Source organism: Tachysurus vachellii, chromosome 10, assembly GCF_030014155.1.
Source record: "Tachysurus vachellii isolate PV-2020 chromosome 10, HZAU_Pvac_v1, whole genome shotgun sequence".
Lineage (NCBI taxonomy): Eukaryota > Metazoa > Chordata > Actinopteri > Siluriformes > Bagridae > Tachysurus > Tachysurus vachellii.
The window spans coordinates 26,317,515-26,342,734 of NC_083469.1; the positions used below are offsets into that span (position 1 = coordinate 26,317,515).

A 25,220-nucleotide genomic window follows, 5' to 3' on the forward strand; every position below is an offset into this window, starting at 1 on the left:
TTTTCTTTTTTTTTTTTTGGAAATACTAAACTGCCTAGTGTGTGATATATTTCACTGCCTCTTATAGTGGATAGTAAATATACAAATAAATAAATAAATATACAAACAAACAAACAAATAAATAAATAAATATATAAATAAATAAAGAAATGTACAAATATACAAATAAATAAATAAATTAATAAATAAATATTGTTACCAAACCATCTATAGACTGCCATTCAGTGATCTATCAATAGTTTATGTTTAATGCTGGACAGATTATGGTTAGTAGTCACTTCTACACAATCTTTAGAATCTGTAGACTATTAATCATCACGTTTACATTTTATTTGTGGTCTAATTTCATGCATAGTAAAGACAACAAATAACAACTGCATGACAAAGAGCTGTTTTATTTTTTTTTCCATTATTCCTTAATTTAATGCAGGTCTAAATAGTTTGCTGGTGATTTTTTTTATTTTAGATAAACTGCAAAGAATTATTATTATTATTATTATTTTAAATACATTCAGTAACCAATGAGGGGGTGCAAACTTTTGCAATCAGCTTAATTATACAGCAAATTGATCTGGCCGGTTGTTAAGAGTATAGGAACGTAGCTATAATATCTATATAGGAATTAATAAACGGATGACTTTGTGTTTGTATCTGTTATTTCATGCAGTTCTAAAATCTATTTTGGTATGTTAAAATAAAATAAAAAAAATTAAGGCAATTTAAATTTAAAAGGAATTTAAACCTAAAGTTAAACTTAGTCACAGATTTGAGACGGATTATTTTAGACTCGTACATGAAACACCAAACATTTTTACCTACACATCATTCATTTTGTCAATCAAATTGTCAATCGTTTAATTCATTTTTTTTTTCCCTCGAACGTCTTATTTACCATTTTATTGCTTTTATTTATTTATTATATTTATTTTTAAAGTGATTTGTGTTTGACAAAAAAAATATATATAATTATATTTATATTTATATTTATATATATATACACACATACACATCCCTCACAAACTCATCATGTCACATTTTTCAACTCTTTACTTTTTTCCCAGGAAAATAAATAAATAAATAAAAAGACAGTCCTTGTGAATTGTTCTGTGTTTTGTTGTAACTGGAGAAAAGGAAGGTTTAATGATCTGATCGCTTAAAATCCCAGAATTGAATTCAGATTAAACCGAATAATGTGAATGAGTTACTGGAACATCTGATGATGGATGGATGAAGATGTGTCTGGGATTTTAAGTGGATAAAACGAGTTAAAAAGAAAAAAAAAAGCACAGATGAAGAATTGGAGCGACAGACGAGTGCAGGATGAATGAGAATTTATTAGGAATTTTCTTTTTAGTATCTTTTTTGTTAACTGCTGTTTCAGGTTAAGGATTTATTAAAGGAAATAAAAAATGGTGTTAAAAAAAACATAAATTACAAGCTGACTTGATGTTTTCTTTTGTACTGATGTAAAGATCGTGCGTAAAAATCATTAACATTATTCCCATTAAAACCGCGCCGCTGGTGCAGCTTCATCCGCTTACACACACACACACACACACACACACACACACACACACACACACACACACACACACACACACACACACACACACACACACACACACACAAACACAAACACACACATACAGTACACACAAACACGCGCACACACACACACTCTCACACACACACACACACACACACACACACATACACATGCACACACACTGTCACACACATACACACACACACACACACAAACACACACATACACACAAACATGTGCACACACACACGCACACACACTCTCAAACACACACACCTACACATGCACACACACTCTCACACACATACACACACACACAAACACACACACACACACACACTCACACACCTGCACACACACACACACACACCTGCACACACACACGCGCGCACACACCTGCACACACGTGCACACGCACACACACACGAGCGCACACACACACACGCACGCGCATGCACACACACACTCTCTCTCTCACACACACACACACCTTCCTGCACATACACACACCATCTCTGCTGCTCTGTTGCATTTCATACATGACAAGCACCTTCTGTGTGTGTGCGTGTGTGTGTATGTGTGTATGTGCGTGTGTTTTTACGTTTATCTCTCCTGCACAGCATCGAAAAGTGAACGTGAGTAGGCTTTTCTCTAAAGTGGCGAGCATGAATCAAGCCTGAATGTGCACCTGAGAGGACTTTGAATGAATCTGAGAATGTGTTTTTTATTTTATTTATTTATTTCTTTGAGTTGAACATGGCTGATTTTTGTATTTCTTTCTTTCTCTCTCTCTTTTTTCTTTTCTTTTCTTTTTTTTTTTTTAATCGGTGAATGTGCACCATGTTGTAATGGGGCTTTTCATTCACTAGATGGCAATGATGCACCAGCGCTTAGGAAGGAAGGAAAGAAAAGAAAGGAGTGAAAGAAAGAAAGAAAGAAAGAAAGAAAGAAAGAAAGAAAGAAAGAAAGAAAGAAAGAAAGTGAAAATGAAGGAAAGGAAGCAAGAGGTCGAAATGGTGGAAATGGGAAAAGGTCGAAATTAAAAAGAGGAAACAGGAAGGAAGAGCATTCTTTAATTCTTGGATCAGTTGTTGATGGTGAACAGGATGGTGTCACTTCTCTGTCATCCTAAAAGCTCATCTAAAACAAATAATAATAAATAACTATATAAATAAATGCTCACTTCATTTAGGAAGATATTCATAAAGTCTGCAGCTTTCAGAATATATTTAATGCCAGACTCTACAGGTGAATGGGGCATTGTTCAGAGTTTAGAATTTATTTGTATGGAATTTTATTTGAATTAATTAATTAATTAATTAACTAATTTATTTATTTATTTATTTATTTTTCTTTATTTTACACTAGATCAAGTCATGAATTTTTGAAATTTTATTTTGAAAATAAAAATATTGAAATTCTAAAAACGAGCGATATATAAAATGTAACAAATTTTAAAATATAATAAAAATCGTGTTAAAAATCAATTCATTAGCTTATTTATTTATACAAATATATTCATATTTTTATATATTCATAATTAGGTATGCGCATATATTTGCATACTCTTTTTAGCTTCTGAAAATCCTGAGGATTTTTTTTTTTAAATCTCTGAAAACACAATGTGAGTTTTTCTAGTTTGTGAGAAAACATGATCAGATCTTACATAAAACATGTTTTGTACAGTTTTTCTGTTTTGTTATGAATATAATATTAATATAAAACGTTTGTGTTTCCACAGATGTTTATAGGATTTGTTTTATAACTTAATTTGAATTTTTTATTTCAATTTTACATTTCCATACTTCATTACCAAGGTTCATTAAGGACAAAAGAAACACAGAAAGAAAGAAACTTTAACGAAAAGCTTGTCATTACTTCGTTGCTTTTTATATTATTTGTATAATATATTATTTGTTCGTTTTTTGTTAATTGCATTTTAAAAAACTAAAAACTGTTAGATGGAATTTGTTTTAAAGAATCTAACCCAACATGTCCACCTGTAGCGTCTTGCCTTAAAAGTTTAGCCACTTTTTTGTGTTCTTTAACATCTGTAGACATTTCAGACACCGTGTGGCGTCTCGTCCTGTCACTATGACGCCGTACGGTCTCCTTTCAGCCATTTAGTACCAACTCATCATCTCTAACCCATCGTTAGTGTAGATCTTTAACTCAGACCCCTTCCTAAGAATGGTAGAGCATGCCTGTTAGTAAAGCGCTCGCTTTATTAACGAAAGTCATTGACCACCTACTAACCTGTTTGACTGTTTTTTCTCGCTTTTTGTTTCTGTTTTTTCTTTCGCTAACAAAGTTGGTTTCGCCAAAGCAGACCTGCAAGGTAGACGGTTCCCTCTCCATTCTGAGCTTTGGCTCAAAAGCTGCTCTGTGTGATGTATCGTGTCAATTTATTATTTTTATTGTATTTATTTATTGCCTTTTTGTTTTATACTTTTAACACCCGAGACACAAAGCTGTCTCACTTCACTGTAACAATGTCCTGGTATAAAATGGTTCACTTCTTTCTTAAATAAATAAATAAATAAATAAGGAAAGAAGAAGAAAGAGAAAGAGAGATACAAAAAAAAAAAAAAAAAATAAAAAAATTGACAGCAGCTGTGAGGTTGAATAAATAAAACATCAGACGTTTGTGTGTAATTACGCCGCTGGGTGTTTGCCTGCTGGATCTCGTCCTGGTCTCCGCTTATGCTAATGATGTTCACATCAGTGGGTTTCTGCTCAGCCTAAAAAAAAAAAAAAATAAAAAAATAAATAAAATAATAATAATAATAATAATAATAATAATAATAATAATAATAAAAGCAACACAGCAAATCATGTTTCGCCTGAAATTCAAATAATTCCGCTCTCATTAAAAAACATGTATATTCTTAAACTACTTTCTTTTAGTTTGATGCATTCTATCTTAAAGTGTGAAATTTGCTTGAGAGGTAAAAATAAATAAATAAATAAATAAATAAATAAATAAATAAATAAAAAAGTTTGGGATAAGAAAAAGAAAGAAAAGAAATCTAACCAGAGCAACAACCTGAACTGTTTGGAATAAAATAGAGCTGCTATTTTTACATCATGATATAATTTAAAATTAATTCTTATTTTTGGTTTTTAAATTGTTTAAATACTCATCATTTCTTTTATTTAAATACATTAAATTTCAATTATTTGTATTCACAATTACCATGTATTTTATTTATTTATTACTCTATTTATTTATTTATTTATTTGTTTGTTTGTTTGTTTATTTATTTATTTAGTTGTTTATTCATTTTTTTTTCATTTATTTATTTATTCTTTTCAACATTGCATGTTAATGTTTTTATTTTGTTTTGTTTTTGTTCTGTTTTGTTTCTGGGACCTTTTTATTTTTAACAAAAACACAATTGCGATAAACAAAATTAAACGAAATAAAAATAATAAATAAAATTAGGGGTGAATCATTTTATGTTTTAACATCTTCAGCTGCACTACGCATTACACAAGAAGTGCACTTTTGTTATTCGTTTTTTACCTGTTTGTGTGTGATTAACCCTGTTTAACACAAGTGCCGTGCAAAGAGCACTTAAAGGTGCGGTATGTAAAGTTTTGTTGTCAAATTTATTCTTGATTGAAAGTAAATTGTGACACAGCCTTGTTTAAGCATCTTTTACCTGTGTGACAGAAACTCTGTGATGCTTTAGAATTCAAGATAATCGGAATTCATTTGTTTAATTGATGAATTTCCTAGTATTTTTAATTAGAATCATTATAATGTTAAAGTGTAAAATATACTATGATATAAAACTGAAAGCAAATATAGAAAATAGCCCCAAAGGATTTAAGTGAGAAATGAATTTATTGAATTGATTTTATTGTAGAATTATTGATGACAACTAAAACCACTAACTGCACCTTTAATCCCACTTGACTTGCAGTTCTTCATGTTTACATGGCTGTTTTTGATTAAAATGTCTTTTAGAATTCTATGTTAATTTGTGGAATTTCTTTTTGTTTAGAGCATTTTTCAGATTTTAATAATATAAACATCTTTCTGGGCCAGAAACATGCAAATGAATGCAAATAAATCCCCAAAGCACCATAATACATTAAAGCTAATTGGAAAACGAAAGCAATCACTTGCTGCTTTTCCTTTCAGTTTTTTTAATGGATATTTAATTTTTATTTTTTTAACAAAATAATTTACATACTGCACCTTTAATGTTATCTGCGCACCTTTTTTGTTTGGAGCACTTTGGGGGATTATTATAATAATCGTAATATAAGCATTTTTTTTTCTGGGCCAGAAAAATTCAAACTAATTTAAAAAACAAAACAAAGCAAAAAATACATAATACATTGAAGCCTTTGAAATGCTGAGATTCATCCACTTGGCTTGTTTTGTGTTAGAATTACTGATTTATTTCTTTTTTTTTTTTGACAACAAAAACACTAATTGCACCTTTAATCACAATGTTTCCACAGTCACGTTTTGACAGAATTAGTTTTTTTTGTTTTTCTAATAAAATCACATTCCTAGTTGCTCCATAGACACCGAATCGCCACACACACACACACACACACACACACACACACACACACTCGTTTGCTATGACCTGTTGATTTATTATTAACTCTGTGTGTACGTGGTGACTCCTGGCGAGTTCTGCCTGTGTGTGAACCCCCTAAAACCCCAACCCTACAACCCCACCCTCCCCCTCCCCGTCTGAAGCCACGTTCGGGAATGTCCGCAGCGCTGTGTTTTGTCCACCTTGTTACTAAAACCTACTCGGAGAGAATGCCAAGGCTCAGTTTGATATGTTTGTATTTTTTTTTTATTTCTTTAATTTTGTAACCTTTGAGAAGTTTTTGCTACTAACCTTGATTGCATGCCAACTTGAAGTGCATACCTGCATGGCACCTAACGGCTCGCCGCCGGCCGCTCTGCCCTGCTGTTACAGCCCTGTGCTCTGCCACCGTAGGTCCTAGCACCACGTGTCAGGAGGACTCCTGTGCCAACATGGGCGTCTGCATCCAGCAGTGGGAGAACTACACCTGTGACTGCTCCATGACCTCCTTCACCGGCATGCACTGCAACGACCGTGAGTCACTTCTCTTTTCTTAAACACACACACACTGCAGGACAACATGTTTTATTGGAGGATGTATTATTCACACACACACACAAACACACACAGACACACACAACATACACACATACTGAAGGACACCACATTTTATTGGAGGATGTATTATTCACACACACACACACACACACACACACACACACACACACACACATACACACGCACACACAAAATACACACAACATACACAAGTACTGCAGGACATCATAGTTTACCTTTAGGATTAATTATTCACACACAACACAAATTATGTAGGTCATCATGTTTACACAGTACACACACACACACACACTGCATTTAGAAGAATCTCTTACTCACACATCCAGAAGAATCCATTAACACACACACACACACACACACACACAGACACACACACACACACACTCATACATTTGGAAGAATCCATTATACACACACCTCACACACATGCACAAACACACACACACACACACACACACACACACACACACACACACACACACTCATACATTTGGAAGAATCCATTATACACACACCTCACACACACGCACAAACACACACACACTCATACATTTGGAAGAACCCTTTATACACACACCTCACACACACGTACAAACACACACACTCATACATTTGGAAGAATCCATTATACACACACCTCACACACACACAAACACACATCCAGAAGAACCCCTTACAGTAGTGCTCTAACAGGTAAGTGCTTTCTTTTCTCTTTTTTTATCATGTCCTCATTCTATCAGTAAATAAACAGTGATTACAAACAAATACATTAATAAAAACTCCAGTGTTTGTGTAACGGATTGTAAAGTACAATGCAAATCATTTTAAAATCACCATGGCGATCACGCACGCATTCTCAAACAGCACTGACAGATCAACTGAGTCTAAATGATCGATCTGATCTTAAAAGAATCACATTGAACATGTTATTGAATCGTTTGGTGGTTGCCGTGTTGTGGTTTGGTGATCGGATGCTGCTATTGGACGACGACGGAGTTTAAAGATCTATGAGAAGATTGGCTAATGGTACTGTAGCATTAGCGTGAAAGTTAAAGCTTGTCCCACTCACGGCATTGTGGGTAACGTAGCTTTTATAACACTGTTACGAAGCATATTTTTTATTATAACGTCCTCATAACAAACTTTTTCTCCAAACCTTTAAACCATTGATGTGTGTTATGAATGATTTGTGTGTGGTAGAAGTTTATATTCCAGTAAACACACACAATCTGAACTCTTTCCTGATTCCTGGATGGTTTTGTAAATTCCTGAACATGAGCAAAGCGTTAATCGTGTACCGGTGAAGCCTGCGTACAGGACAATCCGGTGCTGTGAAAGGTTGGGGTAATTACCCTGTCGTTGGAGTGCTCTCATGCCTCAGTAGAGGAGCGTTGAGATAAAACTCATCAGTACAATTGGCCACGAGAGCCCGAGTCTGGCTTTGAGTACGAAACACGACGCTACACGCTTATGATGTTGATCCAATGATAGCGGATCATCCGTAATGACAAACAACGACGATATTTTCCTCCTGTACATCCGATCATTTGACATTTCAGCCTTTTTCAGCACTTTTATATGAGTGTGTGTTTGTGTGTGTGTGTGTGTGTGTGTGAGAGAGAGAGAGAGAGAGAGAGAGAGAGAGAGAGAGAGAGAGAGAGAAAGAGAGAGAGAGAGACAACGTCACAAACGTGATCTGTCATGTAATCGTTTGTCGAAACAACACAGTTGACCTTCTGATGATTGAAGACTGACACCCGGGACAATAAGGATCATCAGCCGCCCTGACATGTCGCTTTTTCCCCCGAAGCCTAGCGCAGAATCGGAGTCATGTTGGAAGAGATAGAAAGAGGCGAAGTGGAAGGATATAGGAAGAGATACACAGAGAGAGAGAGAGAGAGAGAGAGAGAGAGAGAGAGAGAGAGAGAGAGAGAGAGAGAGAAAGAGAGACAGACAGACAGACAGACAGACAGAAATAGAGAGAGAGAGAGAGAGAGAGAGAGAGAGAGAGAGAGAGAGAGAGAGAGAGAGAGAGAGACAGAAATAGAGAGAGGGGGGAGATACAGACAGACAGACAGTCAGAGAGAGTGAGAGACAGACAGAAATAGAAAGAGAGAGAGAGAGAGAGAGAGAGAGAGAGAGAGAGAGAGAGATAGAGAGAGAAACAGATAGACAGACAGACAGACAGACAGACAGAAATAGAAGGAGAGAGAGAGAGAGAGAGAGAGAGAGAGGGGGGGGGAGAGAGCAAGAGAGAGAGAGAGAGAGAGTGAGGGACAGAAAGACAGACAGACAGACAGACAGACAGAAAGAGAGAGAGAGAGAGAGAGAGAGAGAGAGAGAGAGAGAGAGAGAGAGAGAGAGAGAGAGAGAGAGAGAGAGAGACAGACAGACAGACAGACAGACAGACAGATAGACAGACAGAAATAGAAGGAGAGAGAGAGAGAAATAGAAAGAGAGTGAGGGGGAGAGAGAGAGAAAGAGAGCAAGAGAGTGAGAGAGTGAGGGACAGAAAGACAGACAGACAGACAGAAACAGACAGAGAGAGAGAGAAAGAGAGAGAGAAATAGAGAGAAATAGAAAGAGAGAGAGAAAGAGAGACAGATAGAGAGAGAGATGTCATGTGGAAGTTGCTCATGTGATCAGATGTCATCCCGAGTTGTTCAGATATTGTGATGTTTATAAGCACTAGATGGCAGTAATGCTTTATATACTCACTGTGTGTGTGTGTGTGCGCGCGTGTGTGTGTGTGTGTGCGCGTGTGTGTGTGTGTGTGTGTGTGTGTGTGAGCAGAAATGTGGTATCCTGCTACGAAGCACAATAAACCCAACCATCCCTTTAGCCTTGAACATTAATTGATGTCCCGTGCTGCTGATCTGTCCGTGTTCTAAACACTTTCTCTACATGTTACAAAATCCACCAGCGCTTTGAGCCACTCGTCCTGTCGGAGCTGCTCATTAGGGGCTTCATTATAAATATCTACATGTTAAGTGTGTATATTAATTCAGCTATAGATCCCTCTATAGTGCAGGAAGTGACAGGAAGTCAATGGAGCGTCATAAAGATGACTCCAACCTCCATTACACACTTATACATCCCAACACACACCAGCGTTATACAAATCTGTCCTGCTGATATCCAAAGCTGTTTTTGATGGAAAAAAAAGCCGAGTGGGACGCGAACCCTCGCCAGCCCCGCCGTCGCTAAAAGCCGCTCTTCGGGTTCGCTAACGAATTTCTAATTAAATTACGACCTCAGAAAGGTCAAACCTTTCCTGTTCATGAACAAGCTCACGGCCACCCAAATGAAATTATTTAGTAATTAGTCGTGCTCTCGATCACGATTGACTTTGTGGCATTTCCGTGGCGGAGCGGGTCACCGGCGGAATTAGAAACCTGCGTCTTCCTGCAACGTCACGCTAACATTTAGCCTGGAAAAGATATCGGAGGGAATTACGATTAAGTTCAGACGGGAAAAATCTGTGAAATTCAACATATCTATTTATTTATTTGTTTGTTTGTTTGTTATTTATATAAAGCATCAATATTGTATCGTACGCATATAGAAATATTTATTCTTCCCTGCAGAATTCGTTATGCATCGTTGAGCACCGTTGATACAACGTGTCATAAACTGTGCTTATAACGCAGCCTGTTAAGACTTTATAAATGCGTTATAAGCACTGATTATAACACATTACAGTATATCGACACTTTATGAATTTTATGTTATAAACACTGCTATAAACCACAACGCCTTATTAAAAGCAGCGCTAACATGGATCATGCTTTATAAATGCATTATAACAGGTAAATATGGCCTTCGCAGAAGAGACGTAAAGAAATATAACGATAAAACTCAAAAAATTTGAGTATCGCATCCGAGTAAGAGTTCAGCCAATCAGGATTCAGAACAAAAAAAACACATGAAAGGAGTCTGCAGCGTCGTAGCCGTGTAGCTCGGAGACTTCTGAGTTGAAGCTTTGGGATTTCTCCTTCATCGGAAATGCTGCATATTTTCATTTTTATTTGCTAACAGTAACTAACTTTCCTCTCGGATCTTCTTGAATTGTGATCGTTGGCTGTGGTGGAAGAGAGAAATAAAACACTTGAGTATAATAACAACCTGACGTTAATGATTTACCCATAATGCCAAGGTGTTAAGACTAAGACACCCTGCACCATCACCTCACGCCTGCAGCGTGCTCCGTGACGACTTACAGCTCAGGAATATTAGACGCATGTTGTTGGGATAACAACAAGGAATTCACCTCGTGCGTCTCTGACATGTTGCTTATTAACGACAGCGCACTAAGTAAGTAATCATGTTGATTGAGCTGTACTAATAAATTACTTCTTAGCAGCTTCATTGCCTGTTAAACGACTCGCTCTAAATTAATATTGCATAAAGGAATTGATTTGCCTTCACCAAGCTTCGCTTTGCTCTCCATCAGCAACTTAACTTCTTATCTTTCTTTCTTCCTTTCTTTCTTTCTTTAACAAAACTTGACCCATCGTCGACCTCGAGGTTCATAGCCGTAAGCGATCCGCTTTATCGTTCGCGTTTATACGAAGAACCTACAGTAACGACTTTGTCATCTGCGACTCGACGTTTCCTGACGCCGGAGCGTCGTCGCGCGAGACTCCACGCTGCGCGCTCGGACTTCCATTTCCTTCCCTGCACTTTGAGCTGTAGATACGATCACACAGGTCGCGCATATAAACACGCATTAAACCGATGTCCTGGAAAATTGGCTTTGCTCCTGTGATCATGTCGAATGCGGTCCTGCTGCTAGACACCGATACGTATCTGTATTATGGTTATTCCTGTTTCCTTCAGCACGAAATATTGATTTTCTAACAGAATTAATTAGAAGGATTAATATAAAAAATATCCGCTTCTATTCTAAATAACGGCCCGAGGGTATTATTTCCTCTTCCCTCTCCACCGGGGAACAAATATATAAATTAAATCAAAGATGGATGTACGACTAGGGACCCGAGAGGATGGATTTGTTTTCCTCCCAGCATGTCTGACACGAACAGGAGCGGCGTAATTAAGGAGCATCTTTTTTCTCCTCCTCCTCCTCCTCCTCCTCCTCCTCGTCTTCCTCCTCATCACGGCCCTGGAAGTTCATCAAGGCCGTTTTTCTTTCCTCCGTCAGAAACAGGAGAAGCTTTGGTTCGAGCAGGCCATTAATTAAAGCACAGGACAGAGACGCCGCCGCCAGGCCTGAGACACGTCACTGATCAACACCAGATCCTGCGCCGGATTAAATAACGTTCGTCTTGGGAAGGAAACGTTCAGAAACTGTATTAGCGATCGTTTTTAATGCGCCGACACCACTGTGATGCAGTAATACTGTGCATATTACTTCTTAGCTGAAAATGTAGACATATACATATATATATATTTTTTTTTTCCAGTAGGTGGAATATCTGTTATGGAATAATTAGTCTTTTATTTCTTATAGCACAGTATTTTAATAAACAATATGTACTTTTTAATTACGGTTGATATCGTGGAACGCCAAAGAAGCAAGTCATCTAAAAATATAAATAAACTCCTCCTATGATTTCACCTTCTATCCAATCAGAATCGAGAATTCTTCAACGTCGTACCGTAGGCATGTGACGTACTGTACGTATCTTATCTTTTAAAATACTCCGTCAGTTATTAGGACGTTTGGTGACGCTCGGGTTTTACGAGGCTTGTTCTCTTTCACCACAGCAGATTTGTTTCATACACTCGAATGTTTCTCGCGAGTAAAACATCCAAGACGTCGACAGAACAGTTTTACAGATTTTGAGATTAACAGAAAGTTTAACGTTACACCATTTTTCTATAATTAATGATATTTTTTTTAATGATTTTTTTAGAATAACGCAGTGATGCAGATCTGGCAGCAGGTCTTTTTAGTGTCACAGTGATAGAACCCTCGAGTGTTGTGACAGTGATGTTTGTTGACGTTGACACCCTGATGCTGTTGAACTTATATTACAAACCTCGGCTTGGATCAAGTAACAATTCTAAAAGTTTTTAACATTTAAGTTTCCAATCGGGGGGCACGGTGGCTTAGTGGTTAGCACATTCACCTCACACCTCCAGGGTTGGGGTTCGATTCCCGCCTCCGCCTTGTGTGTGTGGAGTTTACATGTTCTCCCCGTGCCTCGGGGGGTTCCTCCGGGTACTCCGGTTTCCTCCCCCGGTCCAAAGACATGCATGGTAGGTTGATTGGCATCTCTGGAAAATTGTCCGTAGTGTGTGATTGCGTGAGTGAATGAGAGTGTGTGTGTGCCCTGTGATGGGTTGGCACTCCGTCCAGGGTGTATCCTGCCTTGATGCCCGATGACGCCTGAGATAGGCACAGGCTCCCCGTGACCCGAGGTAGTTCGGATAAGCGGTAGAAGATGAATGAGTGAATGAATGAAAGTTTCCAATCGAATGTCAACGAATTACACAAAGCCATCGTACGTATTAAAAAAGATCCCAACTTTTTTGAGCTTTCCTCTGATCGAGTTCTCGGCCCGAAGCTGTGAGGGTTCTAGTGAGTGGTGAACGCGAAGCCTCTCCGGAGCTGAGGAAAGTCGGCCGGTTGTTTGATGAAGGACTCGCGCAGACAGGAAAGACGAATGAGTCTCGTGAGCTGGTATTCATCATTCCGGTGTCCTGCACTTCCTCTTTTGCCTATGACACAAGATGAAGAGCAGTGGGACTCACACGACGGCCTCGGCTGACAGCCTCCTACACAAGCACAGGCACAATAGAAAGGCATTACGGGAGCTTTGGAGAAATATTGCAGCACCGCATTTTCACGAATAGCGTGACGTACGGCTCGGCCCGGCTCGACTCGGGCCCTGGCACGCCGGCCGAATTGAAAGCGTTTTATTATTTTATTCTGGTTTATGGAGAGCTCCTGCACGGCTGGGCCTCTCTCCGGGAGAAGAGCTGTCTAAAAATATATGAGCAGATCGATCTGCGCAGGTTTAATGTCTTTCATTTCTTCCGATCGACCGCACGGCTCTCTTTTTGTCAACAGTGCCATATAGTGAATGACTTAATGCACTGTGCTTGGGTGTGTGTTTCATCTCGCATCCATCCACCAGCGTTCGGACGCCTCGCTTTTGTTTTTGTGTTTTCTGATCAGTTTATTTAAAGCGATGTTAAGAAGCCGATCACATCAACGTGTCACGATCGCGACTTCCGTCATTCACTTGCCAGATTTTTTTCATTATTAGCTAGGAATTAAAGTTGCGAACAGGGAACTGAAGAAAGGACCACATACTCTACATGATCGTGCTTTATGAAACCATGAATGTAGGTTTAAAGGTGCATTTTGTGATATTTAACCCATGGATGTGTTTTTCTTCACTAAAAAAAAGCAAAAACAGTGAAAGGTGCTGAATGTTACGAACCGCCGCTTTAATACAAACAGGATTCTGAAAGCACTGAAAGTCAGACATCTGCAGATATTATGTTTCCACACCATGTACAGTACAATCGAGAGCTAGTGTGTGTGTGTGTGTGTGTGTGTATGTGTGTGTATAGGGGGGAAAAAATCAATACTATTATCCGAGTCTTTTGTCCGATCATCTCGGTGGAGACACTTTTCGTTTGTTGCTCCGTTGACAGACGCACTTGACGCCGTCGTCAGACATAAAGTCCTGTGTCTTCATATCAGAAAGATAGAGTATTAAAAATCTTTTTTTTTTTTTTTTCGTCGGAGGAAGGTGACCTTGCTTTGACATAGTTCTTTGCTTTAAGGTCTGATCGCTCAAGCGCAGCCATCCATCACCGCATGTTTCCAGGAAAAACAAATTACGGGTCTCTGCTGCCACATAAACATGACCGATCAATAGCGGAGCTCGCTGCCCTAAATGCCACCCGTTTTAGATCATTTCTAATCATCTTGTTTTTCCACTTGTACCAAGTCAATGACGTGTGTGTGTGTGTGTCTGTATGTGTGTGTGTGTGTGTGTGTGTGTGTGAGATGACATTTTTCTGGAAATATATCCTATCTAAAAGCAAACTATCTGTGCTGATGTTATGACACTAAACCATATAATAGACATCCCTATATAACTCACTCACACACACACACACACACTCTCACACACACACACACACACACACACACACACACACACACACACACACACACGTGCGTTTATGCTGTACTGTATAACAATCTCCAGGCTACTTTAGTATGGACAAACTTTTGTGGCTTACACATACCACACACACTTATCAGAATTGTGTGTGTGTGTGTGTGTGTATATTTTCCTCCACCATTCCCACACGTATAATATATGTGTGAGCTTCTCGTGTGTCTTAAGGCATGTTTTTTTTTCTCTTCTCTTCACTCAACATACAAACATTTCCCTCAGCGTGGGCAGCATCGACCCAAACTGCTGTACAGCAAAAGAATATATATATATATTTTCCATGCTTTTGTGGGTCAAACGATAAATATACAATTACGGATGCGCGCGTTCGAACGAATCACGTATTGACTTTCGTAGCCATAAATCTTAGCAGTCCATGAAATTATTATTACCCCCTAGTTGTTGAGCAGTTCTGAAGTTGATTTCATTTAAATCGTAAAAATAACTAGCTATCTCGCATGCCCATTAGCTAGCTAACAGGTCAATATGCTAATTAGCTAATAAACTCTATGGTTACACCAAACATCAAGCACAGATTTCTCATTTATTTCTCATACGATCCAGCCGAGTTTACGAGTCAGACGATATAACAGTTTGCCGTCTAACTACCGAAGTCTAACTACCTAGCGTGAAGATTAGCTAGCTTGAATATTTAAGTAAACCAGATAATAAAATAAATATCTAGTGTGGTAAAGAGTTAATATTGGTATATAGTTAGCAGATGAAATCAATGAGGTGTTGTGGTATTTAGCCAGCTACATTTTTTACTACATGAAAAAAAAATCTAATTTGAAAACAGTTTGAATTTTTAAAATCTGATTTTCGTTCCTTTCAGTTGACATAAATATGAAGTTTTGTTCGACGCAACTTGCCGGTTTGAAAAGGAGATTGCATCAGACCGCCATGTCTTTACACCACCCATGCGTATTCCCTCAGGTCTCAGGGAAAAGCATCTAACAAACTTCACTTGAGATAATAAAGTATTGAATGATATTTAAGATGGCAATGAAGAGCTCCTCGAGGGGAAGTGGTGAAGGTGGGATGAAAACCGGACTGGAACACGGAACGAGCGTGGAATCGGAACGTCAGTCAGGAACGTCAGGCACTCGTTTGCGTCTTCGTTATGTCGGCTTGCTCGTTAGCATATCAAAGCGTGTAACGAGGCGACGGTAGAAGAGTTTTAACTGGATAGACGAGAATAGAATAGATGGGGTGGGTAATGTGTGCTGATGATCTTGTCTTTCTATATGTTGCTACTCAATCTATCTATCTATCTATCTATCTATCTATCTATCTATCTATCTATCTATCTATCTATCTATCTATCTGTCTATCTATCTATCAATTTTACTATCCGTCTGTCTGTCTGTCTGTCTATCTGTACATCTATCTATCTATCTATCTATCTATCTATCTATCTATCTATCTATCTATCTATCTATCTATCTATTTTACTATCCGTCTGTCTGTCTGTCTGTCTGTCTATCTATCTATCTATCTATCTATCTATCTATCTATCTATCTATCTATCTATCTATCTATCTATCTATCTATTGGTTTCTGGGAGCTGTGATGTTCACTGATTAAATATTGGAAACAATGGTGATCGGTGACGTACCACGGTGACACTCGGTGATGGTCAGTGATTGGTTGTTTGGAAATAATCCCAATAAGTGATTAGTCTTTGAGACAAAAAATGGTGGTCACTGATTGGTCTTTGAGTCCACCGGGGGGATTAATAATTGGCAGTCAGTGATTGATGGTGACCACTGATTCATTTCAGGGAGCAGTGATAACGACTGGATACTGAGAACATTGCTGATCACTGATGTGGCAGTGTGACACTCAGTGGTGATCAGTGATTGGCTGTTGGAAATCATCGTGATCAGAGATCTGTCTTTGGGGCACTTAGTGGTGATCACTGATTAATCACCGATCATTCATTCGTTCATTCATCTTCTACCGCTTATCCGAACTACCTCGGGTCACGGGGAGCCTGTGCCTATCTCAGGCGTCATCGGGCATCAAGGCAGGATACACCCTGGACGGAGTGCCAACCCATCACAGGGCACACACACACACTCATTCACTCACGCAATCACACACTACGGACAATTTTCCAGAGATGCCAATCAACCTACCATGCATGTCTTTGGACCGGGGGAGGAAACCGGAGTACCCGGAGTAAACCCCCGAGGCACAGGGAGAACATGCAAACTCCACACACACAAGGTGGAGGTGGGAATCGAACCCCGACCCTGGAGGTGTGAGGCGAACGTGCTAACCACTAAGAACCACTAGGAATAACGGTGATGAGTGATTGGATATCGTAAACACTGGTGATTAATGATACGCCCTTGTGACAAACAGTGGTGAACAGTGAATGATGTTAGGATCAGCGGTGATGAGTGGATTGACTTGTGAGACACACTACAGTGATCAGTGATCAGTCATTGATCACACAGACACTAGATATGTCACTAAACACGCATTTGTTTAAAATAAAGACTTCTAAAATGTCACCAAACCTGCCACAAAGTCAATAAACTGGCATCACTGCACATCCTGTCCACACACAACATTTTCTCTTCATTCCTTTTTTTATTTCTTACCTGTTTCTTTTCTTTCTCTTTTCACTCAATAGCAGTGCGTATCGATTCCGGAGCTAACTCTGGGCTCTGCAGCTTATATTAGATTATTAGATTATTAGAGCACCTTTTGTCGGTAGGACGAGCGAGAAGATCGAATCCTATCGATCGTAAATTTAAACGTATCTCCGCATCTTATTGGATCTTAACAGCCTCGTAATATCACAGAATCACTTGTCCTATGGTTTGTTGGGTAGTTTTTCTTTTTCTCTTTCTTTCATTCTCTCTTTCTTTCATTTTCTCTTTACCTGTACACCGTGCTGATGGGGAAATTGTTCCTGGAAAGACAGGCAGGATTTCTGGAAGGCTTTAATTACTGAGAAACGTTGCAATCAATCAGACGCGTGACAGAAGACGCTTCGGAGACGGAAGAGGGACAAAAAGACTGTCTCGTCGGCGTTAAAAGGAGAAGCTGATGTAATTAAGATATATTGGCTTTAGGGATATTATTATTGCGCGTCTCCCACGTGACGAGGAACATAACAAGCTTTCCGGTTTCTCTCATCTCTAACAATTCCCTCAACACCAACGACTAGGAATAACGTAGACGGAGTCGGATTAGTCTGTCACACAGTTGACTAAAAGAGAGAAAATTACCCCTATTTTCGTCGCGGCGTAATGTTCAGCAGCAGCAGGTGTGTGATCTTGTCCGTCTAAACAGCTGCTTGATACTGAACACGAGGCAAATTTAAAAACATACTTATCATAACTCTCTGAAAAGCTTGCTTTCGGATGTCGGCGTAAATACGATTAGATTTTTATGAATCTAGTATTTCCTAGCGAGGATATGATTGGATCTGAAAGGCCCTCTCAGCACTATCGACAAAGCCACACAGTCATCGTGATGGAGTGCCTTAATACTGACCCGTATCGAGCTCTTCGACTGTCCTGAGTCTGCCTGAAGCTAATTAACCTCACTAATGCTCTTCCTGACATCTCACTCCTGACCGCCGCGTCCCTCGCCACGCTCTATATTATCATCCTGTCGCCGCACTTTCCTGTAGCGTCAGTGGCTTCCGGGTTATAAATGGAGGCTTCTGTAACCTGGCTTCACTTTACATGACATTTCCTGCTTTAGTTTCAGTAAGGTAATACTTTTTTTTTTATTATTTATTTATTTATTTTTTATACAAAGGTATAATCATATCAAATCAGTTCCAAAATTCAGTGTATTAGTTTAAAAAAAATTTTTTTTCCCCCAATTAAAACATTCCATATTTTTAAATCACATGTATTTGATTTTTTTTTTACTTTTATTTTTAATGAAATTTAATACACCAGTAAAAAAAAAAAAAAAAAAAAAAAAAAAAAATTGCACCCTGAAACTTTTCTTCTTGAAGTGAGCTAAAAAATGTTATCAGTGTTATTTTTAATCCTGTTTTTTTCCCCTCACTCAATTAATTCAGCTTCATTATTCAATTAATTTTATCAGCTGAAAAATAAAAATGACACGAGTTTTTTTTTTTTTCTAATTAAATCCACCACAAATTCATTTTGTCAGCAGGTTTTAAAAAAAAAAAAAAAAACATGTTAATCCTCAGTCCTGACTCAAAAAAATGTGTTTTATTTGAAATAGACGGTAATTGGAATCTGGAAAACTTTTACACTCTACAAACGTTTCTTTATGTTTTTAGTTGTCCTGATGCTAAACGGTTCATCGGAGCGAGTGCGGCGGTGCCGGGAAACCCATCAGATGTCGATTCGAATGAATCGAATGAATCAAAAAAGATGTTTTGGGTAAAATTGCGTTTGATGTCTTTTATTTAGAATGAAGCCATAAATTCTGTACATTTCTGTAGAAACATTGTTTACTTTCCGGCTGGACCGCATCGGCGATTTTCGTTAGTTAGTTTGTTTGTTTGTTTGTTTGTTTGTTTTTTGGTTTGTTTCATTATGTACATTATGAAACCAAATCCAAATATCTGAAATCATCGATTTGACTCTGATTCATTCTTGACGAACTGATTAATAGCTGTGAAAGTGCCCTCAGAGGTTCTGCGGCTTCTAAATTACGTGACTTAGTCCATGCCAAATAGCTCCATTTTCCGTTTCGCCGTAATGAATGAACGTCCTTGTGCATTCATTAACACTTTTTACTGAGGTCTCGGCCAACACCGGCGTCCCTTCTCATTTGTGATCGTATCATCTCCTTTTTTGAGAAGCTCTCCAGGGTGTTGTCTTCCTCCACGCCGCTTGTATCGGAGGCTCAGGTTGCGTCGGCTACGACGGCCAGGCTGCTGGTCTGATTTACAGCGAGCCTCTTAATGGCTGCTCACTTTGGAGCTGAAACTGGATAATGAGTCCACAATAATTAGCCGAGCTCCACCGAGCGCCGCCAGTAAAGGGCCAGCTGGTGTGACTAATTACAGAAAAATCCCTTTACCTTACACAGGAACCGGAGAACCGAGCAGCATCGCGATGCAGAGTCGATATCACAGAAGGTGAAATACAGAGCACTTAAACCCCCCCTCCCGTCCCAATAAAAAAGGCTTTTTTAAAGGTTATCGAAGGTTCATTGGATAATTAAATGGGGCGTAGCTTTGAATATTTGGTGGAAAAAAATAAACGTTGATGGAGAAACAGAGTGAAAATAACCCAAAAAAGATGGAAATAAATCCATTTCTTCTTAAATCTTTTCCAAACGGTTGTACGGTTTGAAGGCATATTAAGCTTGGAGTGCTTTCTGAAGTGTTCAGCTCTCAAAGGTCATTAAATTCATCTGGATTGCGAGCGGAGAGCAAATTTCAGCCAGTAGTTTTAAAGCAAACCAATAGGCACTTAGAGTACAAAAGTATTCACACCCTTCAGACTAGTACTTGGTAGAACCACCTGAGGATGTAGTTAGAGATTTAAGTGTGTTGGCGTCGGTTCCTTCCGGCTAGGTTTGAACGGATAGATGGTTTTCACCCAGACTTCAGATTGGCTGAATGCTGTTCGTTGACTACACTGAGATTCAGATCTGTATGACTGTTATTATCATTCTGAGAAGCTTTAATTCACCAGAGCACAATTCTGCCACCTCCATGCTTGGGGCAGTGGTGGCTCAACTGGTTAAGGCTCTGGGTTGTTGATCGGAGGATTGGGGTTCAAGGCCCCACACAGCCAAGCTGCTACTGCTGGGCCCTTGAGCAAGGCCCTTAACCCTCCCTGCTCCAGGGGCACTGTATCATAGCTGCCCCTGCACTCTGACCCCAACCTCGTCATGTGTAATGTGTATGTGGTGATAATAAAGGCTTCTATGCCTTGTTCTATCTATGCTTCACTGCAGGAACAGTGATAACTGCACTAGGTTTGCACTACATGTAGCATCTTGGTCTCACACTTGGTTTCTTTCCAGCCACGCCTCTCGTACAGCCCTCACATTCGCAGAGCTCTTAACTTGGGTTATTTTTATTCATAGTGTTTTCTTTTTATCTTACTCTTTTACTCTGTGTACAATTTCCCCCTTTATCTTTTTGCTAGCTCATCTCTGTTCGTGATGTTCATGCGTATCATTTAGTCGGCAGGAATCATCTTTTGTGTGTGTGTGTGTGTGTGTGTGTGTGTGTGGGATCTAACAAAACATCATACATTGTTGAAGCTCTTCGTGAAAAATAGAAGACGGTCCTCCGAGAGACCTCTTTTTTCTCTTCCGATCCATGGTGCATTTAGAATATTTAGCTTTCAGCGAATGTGTGCTGATGTGCTAAATATACGGTCGTGTAGTGTAAGGTTTCACGTCCCGGCTGTCAGCTCGGCTTCACTTACGTTTCAGATCCTACCGAAGGGTTTCTTTTTTTTTTTTCCATTCAGTTTCTTTTTTTTTTTCAAGTAAGGAACAAGTTAAGATGAAAGCACGATCCTTCCTTCAGGATTATGTACAATGAATAATTGAAGCGAAATTTAAGAGGGAGGAAATGAAAACTAAATTCCGCTCGTTGTTTTTCAGGAGTCTGTCATATTGGCTAATATCTTAAGTGAGCTGAAAAGAAAAATCAAGTTGTTTTTTCACGTTTCTTTGCATTTTCGAACGTCTCTTTTAAACTGTTTAATTCAAATTCTAGCTATTTAACACACATCCTGACAAAAAAAACAAAACATGTAAGAAATGCTCAGGATTGTACGTGACATGCAGTATTCTATGTACACACATTAGTATTCATAATATGCAAATGCTATCCTGCTAACCCAAATATGTAGCTAGCTGGCTAGCTAATTGCTTGTTATTTGCATTTCATTCATTCATTTCCTACCGCTTATCCAAACTACCTCGGGTCACGGGGAGCCTGTGCCTATCTCAGGCGTCATCGGGCATCAAGGCAGGATACACCCTGGACGGAGTGCCAACCCATCACAGGGCACACACACACACTCTCATTCACTCACGCAATCACACACTACGGACAATTTTCCAGAGATGCCAATCAACCTACCATGCATGTCTTTGGACCGGGGGAGGAAACCGGAGTACCCGGAGGAAACCCCCGAGGCACGGGGAGAACATGCAAACTCCACACACACAAGGTGGAGGTGGAGATCGAACCCCCAACCCTGGAGGTGTGAGGCGAACGTGCTAACCACTAAGCCACCGTGCACCCGTTATTTGCATTTGAGGTTTCAGAATCTTTCCTAAAAATTTTATTTCCATAGCAACCACAATTCATTCATAACTAAAGTTGACAGGCAAAGTTTAAAAAAAAAAAAAAATATATATATATATATATATATATATATATATATATATAAACCTAAAAACTGTAGAGTTGTTATCCTTTAGTAATTAGCATACTCGGAGCGATTGGTCTGTTTTGTGACATCACAAAAAAAGGAACAACTGAATGTATTTGCTACAGCGTAAGAGGGGCTTTTTACACCTGGTCACTTCATGCGTTGTCTGTGATCAGATAGCTACCCGATGGTAAAAAGACCAGGTCTAAATGCCACCCGAAACGTTTTGGGGACGGATATAAATCCGATGGTACAAACCCCTTCAGGAGGTGGTCTGGGACGCGTTTCAGATGAAACTGGACAGGTGTAAATGAATGTGGTTGTTCAAGCCACATACGTCAGCGCTATACTCCTCCCAAACGAAGTACGTCACTCGCAGATGATCTTTCACACAGGCGTCTCGTCGGGTGTTAAAACGCGCTGCTGCCACCAGCGAAAATGCAGCAAACAGTAAACGATGTTTTTTTTGTAACATAACCGTCGTAACCAGTTTTTACGTCTTCTTTTTGATCGCGTTCTGAAAACCACACACACCAAAGTGTGTTCCGTTTCAATTACCCCGGAAATGAGGTCAAATATATTCGCATTTTGGGCGGGAGTAGAAAGATCGGATCGATATCCGATTCGCCGAGACGCATTTATGTGGTCTAATGTTTTAACAAATCAGATAGATATCGGATCAGAGAAAACACATGAAGTGACCAGGGGTAAAAAGTCCCAGAGAAAACACATGAAGTGACCAGGGGTAAAAAGTCCCAGATAAAACACGTGAAGTGACCAGGTGTAAAAAGGCCCAGAGAAAACACGTGAAGTGATCAGGTGTAAAAAGGCCCAGAGAAAACACATGAAGTGACCAGGGGTAAAAAGTCCCAGATAAAACACGTGAAGTGACCAGGTGTAAAAAGGCCCAGATAAAACACGTGAAGTGACCAGGGGTAAAAAGGCCCAGAGAAAACACGTGAAGTGATCAGGTGTAAAAAGGCCCAGAGAAAACACATGAAGTGACCAGGGGTAAAAAGTCCCAGATAAAACACGTGAAGTGACCAGGTGTAAAAAGGCCCAGAGAAAACACATGAAGTGACCAGGTGTAAAAAGGCCCAGATAAAACACGTGAAGTGACCAGGTGTAAAAAGGCCCAAAGATACGGATGTGGCACACGATTAAACGTAAAGAGAAACGGATAAAAAGTCGGTCACTTTTTGAACATAAACACTGACATGATTATCATCATTGACCATCGTTTTTCAGCATGTACAGTAGCATTATTTTCCTACAGCAGCACAACACAGAGCTGTTTATTCCTGTGTCTACGGATCAACGTCCTGTCGTTAACGTCGAACTCACGGCCGCTCGCAGCGCTGAACTTTTTTCTTTTTTGTTTTCCCATCTTTTCTTTTTCTTGTCTGTCTGAACACGTCCTTATCGATTGTTGTAAAGAAACTTACAGTAGAGCCACGTTTCCGGCAGAAACGTCCCGTCCGCTGGGGGCGAAAGAAACGGACGGGATGTTGAAGAAAAACGACGGATCCTGAAATGTGGAATTGGTTATGCCTGATTTTTTTAGACCAGAGGTTTTTCTTTTCTTTTTTTTTTTTCACAAGATTGATAGAGAGAAAAAAAGAAAGATGGGAAAAAAAGGCAACCTGTTATTGCTGATGAGGGAGGATGAGAGAGACGTGGAGGGAGAAGTGATTGTAATGTGTAGTGGATGAATGCAGCGTGATTAGTAAAGGCATCTGTCTGAGTTTAATGCTCTGAACAGCTAACAGAAGTTACTTTTTTTTTTTGGATTTCACTTCCAGGAACGAAAGAAAATCTGGCTGACGCTCTCTCTTTTTAATCACTTCTATCCTCCGTGTCACTGTTGGCATGCCTTTACAAGTTGACAAATTTCACAGCTATCTTATTGCCACAACCGCTGTATTATTTGTAACCGCAGCACTCAGCACTTTACGGAGCTGTGAGTTGTTGTTTTTTTTATTTTCTTTTCTTTTTTCCCTTTTTCAGAGCCATATTTAACTCCTGATAAAGACACGTCGAGTTCGGCTGTTCCGTCTTATCTGCAGCTCTGTATTGCGCCACTTTTATGGACCCTAATCCTTCTGTCTGTTTTTAGTTGTTGTTGTTGTTGTTTTTTAATTGAAAGCATCAATCTGGTGCGTTGTAAAATATTCCGAGATATAGATCGGAAAATCAGACCTTCTAACATTTTACTCTCAAACCTCAAGGTGTTAAATAAATGTCCTTAGCAGCACAACACGATTTCAAACGTCAGGTTTGTTTCTATTGATGCTCTCGTCGTTATTGTTGTTTTAGTCACCACTTATTCACAGGGACTTTTATGGAAGAGATTCGACAAACGACAAGTATAATGTAAACATTCATTCATTCATCTTCTACCGCTTATCCGAACTACCTCGGGTCACAGGGAGCCTGTGCCTATCTCAGGCATCATCGGGCATCAAGGCAGGATACACCCTGGACGGAGTGCCAACCCATCACAGGGCACACACACACACACACACACTCTCATTCACTCACGCAATCACACACTACGGACAATTTTCCAGAGATGCCAATCAACCTACCATGCATGACTTTGGACCGGGGAGGAAACCGGAGTACCCGGAGGAAACCCCCGAGGCACGGGGAGAACATGCAAGCTCCACTCACACAAGGCGGAGGCGGGAATCGAACCCCCAACCCTGGAGATGTGAGGCGAACGTGCTAACCACTAAGCCACCGTGCCCCCTTAACGATAAACATAAAAAATGGTAATATTTAACAAGGAAAAACATCGTGATTGATCATAATTATTGACATGGTGATGTTTTTTCATCCATGGAAGGAGTCTCCAGGTTCAGTTACGCCTTACGGTTTTTCAGTAATATTTCCATCAGCTGATAATTATTTAAATTCAAGAAAGAGAACAAAGTGCCTAATACATTATTATCTCAGGAAAGTTTGATTACTATTTTGCTGGAATTGAGACAAGCTACAAGCTAGGATTGTTTTC

The 25,220-nt window shown here is 39.3% G+C and overlaps 1 protein-coding gene across 5 annotated transcripts in view; it reads left to right on the forward strand.

Moving 5' to 3' along the window:
* The window catches only part of nrxn3a (neurexin 3a), a 291,045-nt gene that overhangs the window by 98,206 nt on the left and 167,619 nt on the right, over positions 1–25,220 (forward strand). For 4 of the 5 annotated variants that reach the window (XM_060880483.1, XM_060880484.1, XM_060880482.1 and 1 more), the window contains exons 11-12: positions 2,167–2,181; positions 6,520–6,639. In XM_060880483.1, coding sequence (XP_060736466.1) covers positions 2,167–2,181; positions 6,520–6,639 — 135 coding nt within the window. The remainder of the gene's footprint in view (positions 1–2,166; positions 2,182–6,519; positions 6,640–25,220) is intronic. The other variant, XM_060880486.1, reaches the window with a different exon arrangement.